Raw genomic sequence first — 19,845 nt, 5'->3', positions numbered from 1 at the left:
CAGTCAAAAAATATAACAACCACACATGGAGTTCATCAGCAATCATCTTAATAGGGAAGTTCATTACAACTGATCAAATGCTTTATGAAAAAACCTTAAATGTTGTCAAATAAAAACTAAAATTATTCTTGCTGAGCAAGACAATGTACTATCCAAACCCAAAACTGCAGTAGCTGCTGCAACTGCAAATTCACTAGCTGAATCAGGGCTGGAGATAAAGTTACACAAGTTTTCAGGCACATAAGAAAAGCTTACACAGCACCACAAAAACCTAAAACTGCCCTGCTTAATGAGTGACATTCTATTAGTTTATTAACACATTTCTTCAGAAGGACAAAAACCCTATCAGCAGCACTATATTATCACCAACACCATCAGAGAACTCTACCCTGGCATCACCCTGAAGATTTTCCTTCTGTGGATCCACAAAAATTTGTTTCTGCTCTTCTGAACAAAAATAGTTTTATTCACTACCACACAGAAAAAACTGTCACATTACCAATTTTCAGCAATGCTCCAACACATCAGCAGTACACCAGCAGCCAGGCCCACAGCTGAAGAATCCACTTGCTCAACTGAACAAACGCATCTCTCACATACTGCCCACAGTGTCACCATCATTCAGTTGTATCAGCATTTAGTACTTGGCATTAGCAAATGAGTCACGAGAAGTAGGAACTTATTACATTAGGCCTGAAAGATCTTCCTTCATGGAACCCAGGGTTGGGCTCAATATTTTCAACTTCTGTGATTTGTGTTATTAATCATCAGATATCCATATAAGAGGACCTCAGCACACACTGCATGATATGCAACAGCATCTAGCACCAGAGGCAACCAGACCTTTTACTGGGTGTTTCTCCAGAATGTACTAATGACAGTTCTATGCCATCAAGGCTCGTAACTTAAATACAGATAGAGAATGATTCCCCGCCTTATCCAGAGGCATATCTTAACCATGGAATGCCTCTAAGTGTGTGGAGTAAGTAGTTCCATAACACTTTGTACCCTATTACCAACATAAATGAACACAAGTAAGCAAAACCACCCCTAGTATCTCCGTATCTCACCAGGTGATTGATCCACCTAAGCAGTCTAATACGCGATGCACGGCATGAACTGCTGTCAACAGTACTGCCCAGCGAGCTGATGCACCCTGCCAGTGGCAAACCGAGCGCTAAAAAGCCACAAGCGTTTTGGTTATGTTTCATTTCCATCTTCCCTCTCCAAAGAGCACATTCGCTGATGCTACTGAGACCGTGAAATCTCTCCTGCACAAAGTTCATCCGGCGAACGACAGCCTCACGGCTGCTGAAGCACTCAAGCCCTCGCTCAGGCCGGGAATAAACTTCAGAGCTCGGTTCGAGACACTTTCCGCCACCGCGACACGACAGGGTGGCATGGGGAGAGTAGCCCCACAGCCCCCTGCAACTCCTCCGCCACAGAGCAGCTCCCCACAATCGGGCAGCCTCGCAACATCCCGGGCACCACGATTCCTCGTTCAGCGCTGCCCCCCTGCACACCCCCACTCCGCCGCGCAGTCCCTGCTTCCCGCACAGCCCGGCACCCACTACGGGACGACCCACGCAATAGGCCCGGGCACCACAACTCCGCGTTCAGCGCTGCCCTCCCGAGCAAGCGCACCCCCCCGCTCCCCCACGAGTAGCCCTGCACAACCCCCCTTCCCACTTCCCCCGCCGCAGGTCACTCCTGACGCCCGCCGGGCCGCGCCTGCTCGTCCCCACTGCTGCTGCTGCCGGCGGCCCCTCGCCCGCACCCTCACCTACAGGCGGCGGCCAGGACCGGCAGAGCGCCCCCCCTTACCTGGGGGGCGGCGCCTCACACCGGCCACGGCCGCATGAACACCGACGTACGCACCGCACCGCCCATGCGCAGAATTAGCATGGCAACGCTAGCGCAAGAGAGGCCCCGCCTACCCCGCTCCGCGCCTGCGCAAAGCCCCTTTCCGGGCCTGCGAAGCTCCGCCTATCCCGCCTCGCGCCTGCGCAGAGGTAGCTCCCCTTCCTGCATCCGGCGCACGCGAGGACTGGCCCACCCCCGCCCCGCGCGTGCCGCAGAAGCAGCGTCCCCGCACAGGGAGCACGCGAAGACCCGCCCACCCCTCTCTGCGCCTGCGCCCATGAAGGGGGCGGAGCTGCCCACGGGACCCGGGCGCTGGTGGCGGCGGACGGGGTCGTGGTGTTCCCCGGACCCCCGAGGTCAGAGGTCGGTGCTGCCTGCTCGCCACCCTCCCGCCTCCAGTTCCCTCACTAGAGCACGTGGGGACGGGGGAAGGGCAGGTTTGGGCAGGCTGAGCCTGCTTTGTGGAAATTACAGCTCGAGCAAGCAATGGCGCTGTTCTGCCACAGCGAGGATTGCTATTTCAGCACATTTCATGGAATCATAGAATCACTCAGGTTGGAAAAGACTTTTTGGATCGAGTCCAACCATTCCCACCTGCCACTAAACCATGTCGCTGAGCATCTCGGCTACCCATCCTTTAAATCCCTCCAGGGATGGTGACTCCACTCCTCCCCTCCCTGGGCAGCCTCTGCCAGTGCCCCATGACACTGTGAAAATTTACGTGAAATTTTTTCCTGATACCTGGCCTGAACCTCCCCTGGCGAGCTGGAGGCCGTTCCCCCTTGTCCTGTCCCCTGTCACTTGGGCGAAGAGGCCAGCTCCCTCCTCTCCACAACCTCCTTTCAGGTAGTTGTAGAGAGCAATAAGGTCTCCCCTCAGCTTCCTCCAGGCTAAACAGCCCCAGTTCCCTCAGCCACCTTCTTTCCAGCCCCTTTCCCAGCTTTCCCCAGCTTCATTGCTCTGTTCTGGACATGCTCCAGAGCCTCAACATCCTTCTTGGAGTGAGGGGCCCAGAAATGGAGCATAGTATTTGAGGTGTGGTCTCCCCAGTGCTGAGTCCCAAGGGCAGAATCACCTCCCTGGCCCTGCTGGCCACACCGTTTCTGACACAAGCCAAGATGCCATTGGCCCTCTTGGCTACCTGGGCACACTGCTGTCTCGTATTCCGTCATTGTTAATCAACACCCCAGGTCCTTCTCCTCTGGGCAGCTTTCTAGTCACTCTTCCCTCTGTAGCACTGCACAGGGTTGTTTGGTGACTCAAGTGCAGCTGAAGCAGTCTCTGCGTTTGGCCCCCAGTGACATAATCACAGGACATTTTCAGGTGTTTTCAAAAGATATTTTCTTTAAAAAACAAATGGTGTTCAGTGACAGCTATACAGAGATTGTCACCATGCCCTCTGCTTTTGTACATGGGTTGTTTTTTCTTCACAATGTGCGGTCTCTGATGGCCAGGAGCGTGACCTCTGAAGCAGTTTTTCCCAGATCTGATATTTCTGCACTGGGAACTGAAGTCACGCTGTTCTGAGAGCACAGACTTTGGCAGCAGGTGCCTGCAGGGTGCGGTGACCCCTGGGCTGCGTACTGACAGCTCGTCATCACAACTGTTTCCTCTGTCCTGTTCCAAAACATCCTCTTCCCTCTCCATTGCACGAGCCAGCATGTAACTACCTTCCTCTGATGAGCCAGAGCCTCCTCTTTGTCATTTACCTGGTTATTTATTTAGAAGAAAATGAACATAAAGTAGACTACAAGCTAAGAACAAGGCAGTATATATAAGTATCATAGAATCATAGAATCATCAAATCATAGAATAGTTTGGGTTGGAAGGGACCTTAAAGACCATCCAATCCCACCCCTGCCATGGCGCAGGGATACCTCCCACTAAATTAGGCTGCCCAAGGCCCCATCCAGCCTGGCCTCAAACACCTTGAGGGATGGGGTAGAGCCACAACTTCCCCAGGGCAACCTGTTCCAGTGCCTCACCATTCTCTTGGTGAAGAAATTTCCTCCTTATGTCTAGCCTAGATCTGCCCCCCTCCAGTTTATAGCCATTGCCCTGGTCCTATCACCACAAGCCTTTGTGAACAGTCCCTCCCCAGCCTTCTTGTAGCCCCTTCAGGTACTGCAACAGTTTCTTGCTCCCATAAGGACTCACGATGTGTATTTTAACAAAATACTAACCAAATCTATTAGCAGCTTCAGGATTTCATGAGGACTGTCTAGCTCTTCTACTTTCCTGCAGTCCCCATCTGATGAGAGCAGGCCTGACAGTTTTCGTCCCAGATTGTTCTTGTTCCCTTGAACCTTGACACGCCCTAAGGAAAACTGAAGTACATAAACTGTGGAATTGCTTGCGAAGATAGAAACTACTTTGGATAAAATAGGCATGCGTAAGATTGGGTTCTGAATGGTCTCCCTCTAAAATGGCAATGCAATCTACAGCTTCTTCCATTGTATGTGCATAATACAGCAGCCTGACATAGGCACTTAAATACTTCGTCTCTTTCCTTAAAGAAGAAAGGAATAATAAGAATTATTCTTATAGAGGGAGCTTTGTAACTCCAATTGTAATATATTAAGCATAATAATAATACATACTGAGTAGCTATACATATAAAATAAAAAACTGTTAAAGTTTTCAAAAGAAAAGTCTGTCAGTGAAAGCTCAATATATATTTTCTTGCATTTATCCTCCTTCCTAACTCTTAGGGTAAATTTCATTTGGAAAAAATCCATCATATTATTAAACTGTTGAGAGCATCTAAAATGGCCAGTCTAAACTTGTAAAAATGTTAGCTTTCTTGTGGTGTTTTCACATAAACATCTTTAATATGCCACAACGTTATTGTCATCTTGGACCACAGCTTATTTATTCTAGCATGTTTTTACTCATATAATACATTTCATTATTGTGTAATCAAAAAAGCTTACATTAAAAAGCTAGACTGGTAAGCTCCAATGTCCTACAGTAGTATTTATATATTGCACGTATACATATACACTCAACATGCATTAAAACTTCCATTAGAATTCTTCAACTACAGGACACACTAGTTCATGTATTTACGGTTTGACATAACTTTGTTCCTTTTTCTCACTCGTCAAAAACCACAGTTAGCAGTTAAACCACAACCATACATTAAATACAGTAAGAAAGCCACCTTGTGCCACACATCAGCTACTTCTTTTCTAGTCAACTATTACAGATACATAGCATGCCCAGTTACCATCGTCTTTGAAACGTCCTCCAGTTCATAAATTTTGTTTCCTTCTTAATCTTTATCACTTCTGTAAGCCTCAGGGCTTGGTCCTTCCTCTGCATTAGCTGCTGCTCGAATGCAATTCTGAAGGCATCTGCCATTATATAAGCTTCATCTTTACTCTTCTTCAGATTTTCAATCTGGTTTTAATTCAGAGAAAATTTAAAGCACATCAAGAAATTTGGAAGCAACAGCAGATTTCAAATGTATGCTGAGACAGACTGAAGCCACTAACACAGACTACTTTTGAATAAATACAATCAAGGAATTAGTAGAAACCAAACTAAGTGCCACCTTACCAGGTTAGGAAATACGTTTGATATGTGTATTGAAGGCCTTTGCCCATCCTCTTCTTTGCATGCACATGCCACCGCTCATCTACACAGCCCAAGCTGCCAGCAATTCCTGCCTATCTCTGCACATGCAGGAGAGCCTGAGGAGGGCATTAATATCCCATGCCAGTGGGGCCAGGAGCAAAAGCAGCAAAAGAATGGTATCTATGTCAGGGATAAGAACTTTTGTACAAAAAGGACATGACAGTACTTATTTTCAAAAACCAGTAAGTCATCTGGAACTTCTGCAGTGGGAAAAGGAAAGTCCCACATTTGCAGAGTGAAATACAAATTGGGAGAAAAAAATCTAAAACTATAGCATTTCATTAAATTAAATTAAAACAAAACAAAACACTTGAAAATCACGTTATTGATTTAAGTGTGATATAAATATATCATTTCAGCAAACAATCAGCTTCCTGGCCCAGCTGGGTGAGCAGGCTTATGAGTGCTGATGTCCATCAAGGGAGAGGGTAGAATGCACTGTGAGGAAGGAAGGGAGAAGGGAGTTCTTCCTGTCAGTGGTAGTCCATACTTTCACTGTGTATACATTTTCAGAGTGTATACTCCTACAGTGGTATAATTCCTTTTTTTTTGGATTAAAAAATATAGGTGGAACGGAAAAAGAATGTGAGAGAGAGACTTAATTTTTTTTAACTAGTAAATCTGATTGATATCATAATTACAATTTTATACCAGGAAAAGTTAGGGCATTACAAGGATTGCAAACAAACTTTGCATTGCTTCTGAGACGCATTCTGTTTTTAAGACCCATTAGCGTGTGGAAGCTGCAGTAGAGTGTTTCTGGCTTTATTTGGTTGTGAGCACAAGCATCCCTCTGCTTGTTTGTATCAAAGCCAAGCGGTCTTACCTCCTGCTTGAGTTGACAGCAGTTTGCTTTCGAGTTACAGCTGCCATTTTAGCACAGGGACAGGGTTGCCCCCTGAAGTATTGCAGGTGCAGGCTCCAAGAATTGCCAGCTTAAAATCCAAAATAAACCACCAGTTAAATATCTAGCTGTGTACACAAATGTAATCCAAGAGATGCCAGATGACTAGCAAAAACCACCACCCTGAAATTCCATAGTAGTGTAAGGGTCAAGGGAAGCAAGCTACAGGACATTTAGGCCATGATTTCTTTTGACTCACAACCATATGCATGGAATGTATTTTTCTGCAGGATAACCTAAAGGCAGAAGTTGCCAGCCTGTGTATGCTACTCCCTGCAGACCTCATGAGAGATTTTGTTCACTCAATAGAGTAAAGCAGTAGGCATAGCAGTTAATAAATAAGATATTAGGAAGAAAAAAATAAGCACACTGGCTTGTGAAAGATAGCCTTATGCTCCTTCTGACTCTATGATACAGGAATCACCACACACCACCAATTGGGAAACTGATTAACAGGCATGCAAGGATATATTGTCATTAGCTTAAAAACGGTTTCAAAGCAACAGTCAAATAATCAGCAAGCAAAATTTATTTCTATATTTTTAATATAAACATAGCTTTGAACCAGACATTTTGAAAAACATGTTAGCCATACTTACCTCAAGACCTGTAAAATCTGTAATGTCACTTTTATTCAGTGACATGTTCTCCTGAAGAACCTTCCGCTGTTTCACATCTAGCATTGCAAGAACTTCCAAGCTCTGCTGATTCAGGACTATGAAATAGAACAAGGAAAGTGATTAAAAAGTCTGCTGCTCTGATTTCTTAATTTCTGGGTCAAATTTCTACAGTCAAATTAAGCAGATCTGTAATTTAAGCATCAGCTTGGGAATGTGGTGAGATTATATAGATCTAGAAACTCAGATCCGAGTTGTCTTTCCTTTTATGTTTTCCTACAGGTAATGACCCACTTACAGAGATACCATCTCATCTATTACTCTCCCTCAGTAGTAGGGGCTCATCTCTTTGTACACTTAAGACTGAGGCTGCTGTTCTTTGACAATCACACAATATTGGGAAATTAATGATGTATGCCAGCTACTGTAAAACTTTTTCTGAAACAAAAAATAAGGGAAAGGGGCTTGAGCCAACTGATCCAGCTAGATGCCTGTAAAACTCAGTTCAGAAACCTTCACTATAAAGCAAACACACTGAATACCTTGAAGTTTGTGCTACGGGAATCTTTAAGTAAGTGTGTTAAAAGTAAACATCTCTGATGCAGATTGTCATTGTAGCAGGAGCACTCAGTGGGTTCTCTGACTGCTGTTGCCTCCTGCCAGGACATGACTGGGAGCGAGAACCAGTTGTCTCGCTCCACACCTAGGGTGTCACCACACAGTGAGGTAAGGTAGGTATAATTCTATCACACCCAATCTACTCTTCAAGCTAGAAATACCTGACTTCTATCATTTCATGGGGGTATTTTCAGTCCAAGTGACAACATGAGAGGAAAAATAAACACAACTTCTCTGCTTAAAGAGGGTTTCTGCTTATCCACTAATTTCAGCAGCCAGTAGCAGGAGATTTATCCCAACAGAAAGCCTTCCTTCATTGCTAAATCCTGAATTATTCCTGAGAAATGGTATGTGAAGAGAGATAGGTGTTGGTAGCTTACTTGCATTTTCAGCTTTTAGAGTTTTAACTTCTTCTGTTCTCAGTTTCAATGCTTCCTTAAGAGCTGCATTTTCGCAATATATCCTGCAGGAGTTTGCAAAAAGGCTGTATTATTTTAAAAAAAAATTATACAGGCATTCCAATGGAAAAAGCGCCTGTTAAAACATTGTATCTAATATATCAGTGAATTAAAATTAGGATTAGTGGCAAGACTGAAGAAAATAATCAAAACTGAAAGGAGTTGAGTATTTGGTTTGTCAAGACATTATCCATGCAACATTATACATGCAGTTTTTCTCACTTGTAATTTTTTTAATGAGAAATACTGCAAAATTTTTCCATGGTCGTATCTGTACCAATAATACGCAGCATATTTTTCAGTCCAAATCTGCTAGCCAGGGGCTAATAAGCAACCTAAACCCACTCCTAATTAACTCTCTAAATAAAGTTCTGTGTGTAGGCTTGGTCTGACTGGCACAGAACCAAAGCTAAGAAAGCAGGCTACGCCATGCTGGCTTCTATGGAGTCACTCCTGGTATCCAGGCTGCACGTGGCTCCACAGGGAGAAAACCCAAGAATCTCTGCACTCATATAAAAGTTTCTTTGCAACCCAGATAGGCATGCGCTGTTCAAAATAGGCTCAACTTATTCATGAAGCTACACCCTCACACAAACCTGCTAATGCGTCCAGGGTATGTTTAAGGGAAGGTTAATAAAGAAAATTTAAAAAAAACTGCACATCTAAGCAGATGGTGCCAACAACTTCAGAGTTTAATAAGAAGTGAGATTTAAGTACCACATTGCCATTAGAAATTTGTAATTTGTAATTATGAAGTTCTGGAACGCTTGCTAGAAATCTCTTACTTCCTTGAAAGAACAAAGTTGTTACTGGACATTTGACAACATATGGCTCTGGTTTAATTATAGAAAGGAAACTTCCTGTATTCTTGATACTGTTCTCAAGAATAGCTGTATGTTCAAGCGCTGCAACCCAAAAACACACAATATTGCATTTGTACTTCCTGCATTTTTCCTTTAAGTATTTCCCTCTTGAATAAAAAAAAGTGGTAATCTAAAGTCCTAATGGTAAAGCAATGCTATTTTTTTGGTGCATCTCTTCAGCTGTCAGTAAATGCAGCACACCTGTAAATTCACAGTTTTGTTTAAAACTGAACAGTAACCTGATTGATTTCACTTGAATCACAAAGGGAAATACACATTCTTATGTTGCTGATGAGAAGACAACCTTTTTGCATATATCAGACAACCTTTTTGCAAAGGGGACTGAGCTCCTTGCTTGCAATTTTCTGAAGCTACGTCTTTGGCTTTCAACAGTTAATTCGCTGCTGCCCAAGCTACCTGGCTACTCTTCCAAATCCCTCAAGTCAGGAAAGCCAAGGTGTTTTTCAAGAAGTATCCCTTAAAACCAAGATATGGTATCTTAATAAAACTCTCCTTACAGGTGAATAGTTTGTAGGACATTTTGCTAATTCTTTATTTGAGAATTTTAATAAGATCTCTGCTGAAGTAATTGTAAATCATGATGGGTAGACTTCAGAGATACTATTTCTATATCTAAATAAGTGAGCCTGCTGGTCACATTTTCAAAGGTCTGTTAATGCATTATTAAATTTAGTGCCTCTGGCATCTTCTGCTTGCTACCACACTGCTGTCCAGCCAGAGTAACTCTTATTTAAACAAAGAAACCAGTTGATCAGCCTCTCTAAGAAGCATTCTATTGTAGTTCTTATGTACACTCATACCTACAATGGAAGAAAATAAAGCAATGATTAACCAGAAAATGATGGTTCCACATGCATGCACATAGCACTATTTTCCATGTCTCATTTACATTTAGAGCAAATAAAGACAGTCTGGCTCCCAGCTGGCTAACATAATAACGTAACAGCATTAAGGTGAAAACACAGCCTAGCAAAGCCACCCTGTATACAGGCTAAAAGAATAGAGATTAATAATTCTAGTAGTTTAAATTGAAAAATACAAATGTGACAGGCCTGAAAATTAAGTATATCTGGAAGGAAATTAGGAAAACACAAAACCCCCAGAAAACCCAATGAAGCAAACTTGGAACACAAGAAAGATGACATCTAACATTCAATGCAAATAAAAAAAAACGCACAAGGATACACAGTGTAAGTCAAATACCTGTCATATTTTTCTGTCCATGTGTCTTCTATGTTTTTAAATCTATCCTGATCAAATTCAATTTCCCATTGTAAAATATTTATTTCCTGTGGAAATAAAACAAACCTGCAGCAGTTCATTACAAGCATCCCGCTGAAAAGAAGAAGAGGAGCTGCTGGTGCTGAGTTTGGCACTGGCGGAGGTCTAGGTGACTGACAATAACGACAGTCTATGATACTTGTTTAAGAATGTCAGACACCAAAAAGTTTCAGCATCACTGATCTATGAATTCCAGACCATGCTGCATGAACTCATGCTTGTAGTGGCTTACAACAAAAACAAACCCATGTTGTCACACATCCGTGTCCCCTTACTGTTCCGTGGAGAGTTCACACAGGAAGAGAAAGCATAAAACTCAGTTTAACAAGGTAGCTCTATGCCACCTTCCTCCCATCTACTCTATGAGAATTTGGCACCCATTTCTTAAGACTCGTTGGGAAGTTCCAGCTTAATAACTAAGAAATACTGGAAGTCACTACGACTGACTGTGAAACTCACAAGACCAACTGAAAGTACAAGAAGAGCTCTAGTTCCTTCCAGGTATTATTTGTACACACAATAGCAGGAAAACATGTAGATCAAAAGACCAATATAGTAACATTTTCCCTTTCCACTAAAAAGAAGCAAGAGTACTTTTAAGGAAAAAAACTGGAAATACTGGGAGATTTGTACTGATCTAAATAAGCTGTCTGATAACCCCTTATTAATAGCAATGGAGTTACACGGTTTTGCACAGTTGTGAAGGAAATATGCACCCTTACCTTTTCCAAAGTTCTCTTTTCTTCCTCACTTTTTTCAAGCATTGCTTTTGTATGACTGGTGGCTTTGTTAAATATGGCCTGCAAAAAGAAGCACAACTCTGTCAAATACTGACACTAAGTTTACTTAATTTGGCTTTAGTGGAAATTTCAGTTTTACATCAAGAGAAGCTCACATTCTTAATTAAACAGGACCGTGCAGAATTACAAACACTAGCAAATTGCGTGTAAGTCCCAGTGGGTTCTAATTTCAAGTTACTAAATAGCCATGTTGCATAACAACTTACGTTTCAAAGCCATACTCTTTTGTATTGAAAAATGTAGCACCATTTAAAATGAGAATAATTTCTTCTTTAGGTATAGTTCACAAAATCAGCAGTTAAAAAAACTTGGCTACAACATATTTATGCTTTATACTAGTTGTGAGCGTGAACGTCTGAGGGTAGAAAGTGCGGAACTATAAATGGGTTATGCAAGTAGGCTAAAACACAGGAACTGATTTCAACATAATTCATTATGATAGCAATTAACAATATTCCAGACTGTGAACAAAAGACTAACCTAACATTCAATGCATACTGTCCTCTAAGTCAACAGGTGGAGTAGTCAACTAAAAATATCTGTGCTTTGCAGCAGAATTTCAAACACTAGCAAAATCTATCTGGAAAGAAGGCCTTATTCTTTTAAGTTAAATAGATAAATCCTCAAGGATCCTCAAACCAAAATTATGAGAATTTGCAACATAAGTAAAATCTTCTTAAATAACTGCAATAGTTCAATGCAGAAAAATAGTCAATTGTAGAAGCAAGTCTGTGGGCACTTGCAGACTGAATGCTTTAAATTATAGCCCTGCGAAGAACTTAAGGGTTGGGCGGTTTTGATGAGGAGTGGTAGGAAGATTTCTTCTGTTTTCCTTCCTTTACCACTAAGTACCTAAATGATTTCTCAGCAACTCCTACCATGCTCTGCAGAATTCTTAGGGCTTCATCTTTTCCTTCGAGCTGTCTTTGAGATGCTTCAAGCTCAACTTTCAAAACTTCGACTTCCTGAAGCAAAACAAAATGGGTACACTGAGTAAAAGCCTAAGGTAATCCTGTGTAAACTGGACTGTAGCAACATCAATCTGCCCTCTTCAAAAAACAATCTTCTCCTGTTTCTACCCTATATGATGACTCCTTTCTGACTAATAGTTTGCTTGTGATGAAGAAATGTTAACCGCGCATTCTAGCACAAAATCCTTAAAGGAGAATACTTAGAATTACTGTTCTTTCTGTTTTCTTCCAGTGTGTTAGGAAAATAAACCATTAAATACTGCAGTTCTTCCTTGCTAAAGAAGTTGTATATACCAACACAGGTCTGGAGTTCTAAAATAAGTAAGCAAAACAGAATATACATCCCAGCAAATAAGAAGTATAGTAAATACTACAAATCTGTACTAAAATATAAATGCTGCATCAATATAATGTGGTATATATTACACAAAACATCCACACTCTGTAGTACAGATATCCTGTTGGACTGTTAGTTCAAACCCACTGCCTGTTCAGAACGAAAGAAAAAAACTGATTCCTGCTCCAGGTACATGCCAATCACATCTTTATGCAACATTTGCCCCTTCAGAAGAAAGCAATTTATCAATTTCCAGATATTAAAAGAACATTTACTGCTTTTTATAATTCTCTTTCCTTTACCCCTTGGTAGATCAATTCAATTGTTCACTCCTCATACAAAAACCTTTTGCATAGTTGTTCCAGTTCTATTACTTCAGTGATCGCGACTGTAATTGTATCTGGGAGCAGTGGCAATCTGCCAGTCTAACTGATAATTTATTGTCTAACTGAAAATGACTAAGGTTCCTTGACATTTTAACTTGCTGTGCACTGAAGGTTCTTCACATTATGACAGCCTGAAAATGACCCAGCATAGGCTGTCCTGAGGTTAAAGAACACAATGCAGATGAAGTGTATTTTTACCCTGTTCTGTCTGGACTGATGCAAACACATCACCACATTACACCAAGGTAAAATTAAAATGTAGGACTTTACAAGTTTTCAACAGAAATGCAGACTAAAAACCCAAAGACTGTTTACACTGCATATTTTCAGGCCCAAAGCTTGATAAACACAGAAAATTTGTGAGGGTACAGTCCTTGTAATATTTTCTACTTCTTCAAAAATACTTCTTCCCAAACCCCCCCCCCCCAAACTCAGAAAGAAAAAAAAAAATCCGGACTATAAACTGCACCTCACATTCCGATTTCCTGGCATAAAATTTAATGAGGTTTCCAACTACTGCTCTCATTTCAGGAACATGAATCCATCCAGGACCCTGGAGGTGCCAAGATCTCCAACTAAAGGTAAGGTTGTGCTTTACTTGCTATGTTAAAAGGAAGTGCAGATTTCAAGAGCAACATGCTTGGCACCATTACTAACCTCTAGAGCCTCCTGAAGTTGTTGCTTTAGTTCCTCATTTGACACTTCAGTATTAGATTCTGTAGGATTGATAGAAGATTCTAAACAACGAGATACAAGGATATTTAAAAAAAGAAAACACGAGAATGTGCTTCACCCTGAAAACAGTTTAACACGCAGAGGTGAATTTTCATATTTATGTCTTTTTTTTTCCTTCTGCAGCTAATAAATATTTCCAAGAAATATGTAAAAACTAATATTAAAAACACTCTTTCACAGTTAAAGTATTGAAATGGGAAAAAGGTCATTTGTAAAGAGACTTAAAATAAGGACAATTATTTTAGAATTTTCTTAAAAAACCCACAAGAAAACTACCACCTTGATTAAAAAAAAATTCCATTTTTTTAGATTACTTTCAGATTGTAACTTTTCACAACCAAATTCAATACAGCAGTAGTAAGCACTATTTAGAAATAGGGTCAGTTTTCAAGAGACAAAGATGAAGTACAGTAGTGGAGTCTCCCACAAGATCCAATATTCCCCTAAACAAGCATGACTACTGGTACTGTTTTCCTTAAACGGGCATCACAGAGATATGTTGAGATGCAGCCTCCTACTTAATCAAGGTCAAGGTCATGTGGACTTCAGTTATGCTTTCATGAATGTTGCTGTATGAAAGACTTAGATCTAAGAGGAGCATCAGAGATATCAACAGGACAGTGAAACCCATAGGAATTATGCTGCTCTCCTAATATCTTTGCACTGAAGACACTTCATTTTGAGACCTCATCTGGACTATTGCATCCAGTTCTGGAATCCTCAACATAAGGAGATGGAGCTGTTGGAACGGGTCCAGAAGAGGCTACAGGGAAGATCAGAGGGCTGGAGCACCTCGTGTCCGAGGGCAGGCTAAGAGAGTTGGGCTTGTTCAGCCTGGAGGAAAAAACGGCTCTGAGCAGATCCTATAGTGAGCTTCCATTACCTGAAAGGGGCCTACAGGAAAGCTGGGGAAGGACTGTTTACAAAGGCTTGTGGTGATAGAATCATCGAATCACTACGTTGGAAAGGACCTACTGGATCATCAAGTCCAACCAAATAGGACTCGGAACAATGGGTATAAACTGGAGAAGGGTAGATTTAGATTTAGACTAGACATAAGGAAGAATTTCTTCATGATAAGAGTGGTGAGGCCCTGGCACAGGTTGCCCAGAAGCAGTGGTGGCTGCCCCATCCCTGGAGGTGTTCCAGGCCAGGTCGGATGAGGCCTTGGGGCAGCCGGATCTAGTGGGAGGTGTCCCTGCCTCTGGCAGGGGGGTTGAAACTAGATGAGCTTTAAGATCCCTTCCAACCCGAACTATTCTATAATTCTATCCTGAAAAACATTACATGGCTTAGCTTACTGTGGTGTGTGAAGGGGACGGTGGGGAGAGAAATAATCAAAAATACCTCAGTTAAAATATTAAAAATTGATAAAAATGCAAGGGAAAGCAGCTAAAGGGTAATGAACAACATTGCCTGCATTTGATTCCATGCACAGCAGTGTTGTCTTCATGAAAAAAAAAAATGCTAACACGGGGAGAATACAGATGTGCAGATTCTAAAAGCGACTCTTGATATCAAAAGTATGCCAATTCATAAATTTAAACAACACAGCAAACAGAATTTTGAATATTTAGCCATAAGCTTTGGAGACAATCTCTCCAAGCATTTTGGAAACCACTTCGAATTAAAACTTGATGATACCTTGTGAAGTAGCTGAAGTGCTCAGTTTTGCAACATAGATTTTTCTCATGGTCAATAATTAACTTCCAAAGTACTCTTACCACAGCTGTTTTGTGGCGTGGAATTCATAAAAGGCCTTTTGGATGATCCATTGTAAAAGCTGTTGCGTTTTGATCCAGGAAGAGCTGCGGCATCACTTTCTTCCATTCTCTTTGCTGACAAGAGAGAACTGCAAACGTTATCAGATCCCTTCCTAGATCTCAATGAATAGCCGTGTAATTTTTCCCCTTCATAAACAGCTCCAGGTCTTCTCCCAAGCCCGTTTCCCAAGTCTCCACACGTCATGTCATCCTCTTCTACTTCCTCCATCTTCTCCGCCTTTATACGAGGGCACTTCACGCGCTGGCAACGTAAGCAGCTCCTCTCGCAAAAAAAAAAAAACCAAAAAACAAACCAAACCCAACAGAAAAACAGAAAAGCTCCCCAATCAAAGCAGCAAAACAATATTAAAGTGAAAACCCTGTAGCGGCCCGTGCGCGGATGCTTCCAACAGGGGTTCAGGCTGCCAACAGCTTTGCTCCTGTCGCACGGTGAAACATGGGAGCGGGCAAACCTGCGGCTGCAGCGGGGTCTGCCAGTGGCCGGACCCCCACTGCGGTGGCAGAGGCGGTGGCGGAGGCAGAGAGTGGCCCCGCAGCCGGTGGCAGAGGCGGTGGCAGAGGCGGAGCACAGCCCCACAGCTCCGGTGCCTCTCGCGGGGCAGCTCCGGGTGTCCCCGTGTCCCCACCCTCCTGCCCCTAAACCCGCAGGAGCAGGTTTCGTCGTCAGACGCTGCCACCCGACGGGTTCCCAGGAGTCGCTGTGCTCCAGACAGCTCCGAGCTAGAGGTCCTGTCCACACGGTTTAAGCAAGAACAACCCCAAAAGCCGCTGTTGAAGGCAATACATGCATGCATGAGTTTCTGCATCTTGTCCGGACTCTGCAGTGAAACGCCTTTTGTCACAATTTCAGTTTACACAGGGGTCACACTGCTGACACAGTATTCTTCTGTAAGCCTCCCCAAAAGCCTAATCCAATTTCAGAATAAAGACAATCATAAAATCATAGAATTGTCTGGATTGGAAAGGACTTTAAAGCTCATCCAGTTCCAAACCCCTGCCATGGACAGGGACATCCCACTAGATCAGGTTGCCCAAGGTCCATCCAACCTGGCCTTGAACACCTCCAGGGATGGGGCAGCCACAACTTTCATGGGCAACTGTGCCAGTGCCTCGCCACTTATCATGAAGAAATCGCTCCTTATGTCTAAATCTGCTACTCTCCAGTTTATACCCGTTAACCCTGGTCCTATCATTACATGCCTTTGTGAACAGCCCCTCCCCAGCTTTCTTGTAGCCCCTTCAGGTACTGGAAGGTCTCTATAAGATCTACTTGGAGCTTTCACTATAAGGTCTCCCTGGAGCCTTCTCTTCTCCAGGCTGAACAGCCCCAACTCTCTCAGCCTGTTCTCGTATAGGAGGTGCTCCAGCTCTCTGATCATCTTTGTAGCCCTCCTCTGGACCCATTCCAACAGCTCCATCTCCTTCGTGAGGATTCCAGAACTGGACACAATATTCTAGTTTCATGAGAGTGAAGTAGAGGGGCAGAATCACCACTCTTGCGCTGCTGGTCCCAACTATTTTGGATGCAGCCCAGGACATGACTGGCTTTTTTATTGAAGATCATAGGGTCATAGAATACTTTGGGTTGGAAGGGACCTTAAAGATCATCCAGTTCCAGTACTGAAAGGGGCTACAAGAAAACTGGGGACAGACTGTTCACAAAGGGTTGTGGTAATAGTACAAGGGGAAATGGGTATAAACTGGAGAGGGGTAAATTTAGACTAGACATAAAGAAGAATTTCTTCATGATGAGAGTGGTGAGATACTGGCACAGGTTGCCCAGGAAAGCTGTGACTGCCTCATTCCTAGAAGTGTTCAAGGCCAGGCTGGATGGGGACTTGGGCAGCCTGATCTAGTGGGAGGTGTCCCTGCCCATGGCAGGGGGGTTGGAACTGGATGGGCTTTAAGGCCCCTTCCAACTCAAACTATTCTATGATTCCATGATCTTTAAGGCCCCTTCTGCCCCAAACCAGTCTATGATTTTATGAAAAGAATCTTAAATATGTAACTCCAATACCCTTTACCACTGCAATTTTCAGGCAAATAGTTTTACGATATGAATTCAGGCCTATAAAAAGTTTATTTTCTTTTGCAAGGCTTTACAAGCCACTGTTTTAGAGAAGAATGATTATTTCCACTTTTCATAGCCACATTCTCTGGGGATCCCGGCTTCACAAGCCATTAGAACAGACGGCTGACAGTGTTTTAAGAGTAACCGTGTTTTGGATCATGGCAGGTTTGTTATCCTGCCAAATGATACACTTTCTGATAAACGTACAGTGATACATGTTCCATGACTGGGATGGGTGATGGAGAATATGAGGGAAAAAGGAGAAAGAAAAGTTATTGCTTAATATTCCACACCAGTGCAGACACAACTGATGTCCTCTCACGTTGTGATTCCCAAAGTTCCATGTAATCATTTATTAAACGCTGCCAGGAAGTTATCCAGCAGTTATTTTGCCCACCAAATGTCAGTTGTTGTCCTTCATCCATTGCTCAATCCATTGCATAATCTGATCCAAGTTTCTCTCTAGGTCTTCTGGTGTGTTGCTGGGTAGCTGGTGTACAATTTCCTCCCTGTACGACGACAGAGCTTCCTCGTAAAGCGTTTGAAAGATCTCACACTGAATGTTGTCTTGCAGCTTTTTCCCTTTGTAGCCCCTAGAAAACAAGAACAAAACCAAGCAACACCTTATTTATGCACAGAATGACAAAGTATTTTATAGGGAATTGGTAATTTACACTCTAGAAAAGTCTCTGATGGAGTCATAGAGCCATACTTTACTCCTTATTCACTCCACTGACGCACCTGCTTTCCAGTCTGTCATATAGAAATGAATTTTCTGTACGGAGTACGAACACTATATGAAACCACCGTTCAGGGAAAAAATCGCAGCCGTGATAATCGACAATAACTCCACCCTCACTCATTTTATCTTCTAGTTCATCAATAACCTAAAAAAGAAACATAAACAGGCAAGTTTATTTGAAATTGGACAGAGTCAAGCCACAAAAACACTGGGTTTTGAAGTTGGACCTACCCTGTCCTCATCCAAAACTGGACAATCGTATTCCTCATCAAAACCTTCATACAGTTCTCCTGCAGCAAAAATAATCTGTGACGTTTGTGAAGTACCAGCAGTTAAGATTATTCATACTGTTATATTTATCTGAGGAGCATGCAAACAAAATCATAGCGTGCAGAGCAAAAGAACACTTTGTTTACAAATCCGTATAAAATCATACTTATGTTATGTATTACTTCATCCAGCATATGCTGCTGTTACAGGAATGCTTTTTTAACTCACACCACCAAAGATAAGCCCATTAAGGCCACTTAATTGCATTTTCTCTTAATATGTTGTACTTGCACAACAAGCACATAGTTAAACAAAGCAAAGATGGTGAATTCCTTTGTGAACACAGCCTACCTTCTTTGGCCATGTCACCCACATTAATATAGGTCATCCAGCTCTTGATGCAAGTTCTTTTCCGAGTGTGGTTTTTCCAACACCTGGAGTACCTGAAGACAAAAACCCATGTAACACGCCAAGAGAACAGCACATGAGTCCTCTTCAACTCAGGAATCAAAATGCAATCAGTCTGCTTTTTTTTTTTGCCAGAAAAAGAGGCCAAAAAGCTGTGTGAGAAGGAAAAACAAACTGAAGTAATGTCTAGAGATTTAAAAAAGCCAAACTGTGAAGAAAACGCTCACTTTGTGCAGCAGTTCTAGTCTAACTGGGACAAACGTGCTGCATTTAAAAGCCCTAAGAAACAGGGAGGAGTCTCCAGTGTCAGTGTGGAGCAGCCCTGGCTCTGCTCCACAGCGCCCTGGCACACATGCACGCACACACGCATGTGTGCACATACACACAGACAGACACAGGCAGACAGACAGAGACACATAGACACAGACACACATGTCCAGACAGAAAGGGACACACAAACACACACATCCACAAACATCCACACAGACACATGCAGAAACAGAGACACATACACACCCACAGATACACAGATCCATAGACACAGATGCACAGGTACAGTGACACACACAGACTCACACATGCACAGACACACACAGAAACACACACAGACCAACACCCCCTCAGACAGACTCACAAAGACAAACAGAAACACACAGACACACACACAGAGCCTGACACGGACACACAGACTCACACTCCTCCTCCCAGGCACACAGACACACAGACACAGAGGCAGGCAGAGACACAGACACGTAGAGACACAGACAAGCAGACAGAACGACACCCTTCCTCCCAGGCACACAGGCAGACACACAGACAGACCTGCAGACCTCCCCCCCCGCCCCAGACACTCAGACACAGACAGACAGAAACACAAACAGATGACACAAACAGAGACACACAGTCACAGACACACAGTCCTACAGACACACAGTCCTACACACACACACACACGGACGGACGGACGGACGGACGGACGGACGGACGGACGGACACCGACAGCGCCCCGCCCCCCCCCCCGCACCGGTGAGCAGCACGTTCGGCCTCCTCATCGCCGTCGCCCGGCGCGCAAGACGC

General features: G+C 43.1%; 2 protein-coding genes across 2 annotated transcripts; both read right to left on the bottom strand.

The window, feature by feature from the left end:
• Positions 1–3,236: 3,236 nt before the first annotated feature.
• On the bottom strand, positions 3,237–15,887 carry CCDC125 (coiled-coil domain containing 125). Its single transcript, XM_054055011.1, is given in 18 exon segments — positions 3,237–3,284; positions 3,287–3,356; positions 3,358–3,446; positions 3,493–3,533; positions 3,536–3,572; positions 4,047–4,180; positions 5,093–5,108; positions 5,110–5,265; positions 6,329–6,349; positions 6,352–6,395; positions 6,398–6,437; positions 7,006–7,121; positions 8,022–8,104; positions 10,187–10,272; positions 10,987–11,064; positions 11,943–12,029; positions 13,416–13,474; positions 15,218–15,887. Coding segments are annotated over 18 exon segments (1,473 nt in total). The 5' UTR covers positions 15,486–15,887.
• Positions 15,888–17,192: 1,305 nt separating this feature from the next.
• Positions 17,193–19,820, bottom strand: AK6 (adenylate kinase 6). The gene is given in 6 exon segments (XM_054054316.1): positions 17,193–17,941; positions 18,090–18,235; positions 18,322–18,380; positions 18,712–18,747; positions 18,750–18,803; positions 19,793–19,820. Coding segments are annotated over 6 exon segments (513 nt in total). The 3' UTR covers positions 17,193–17,751.
• Between the last annotated feature and the right edge of the window lie 25 nt (positions 19,821–19,845).

The sequence above is a fragment of the Cuculus canorus genome, chromosome Z (assembly GCF_017976375.1).
Source record: "Cuculus canorus isolate bCucCan1 chromosome Z, bCucCan1.pri, whole genome shotgun sequence".
Lineage (NCBI taxonomy): Eukaryota > Metazoa > Chordata > Aves > Cuculiformes > Cuculidae > Cuculus > Cuculus canorus.
This window is presented reverse-complemented; position numbering and strand designations above follow the sequence as displayed.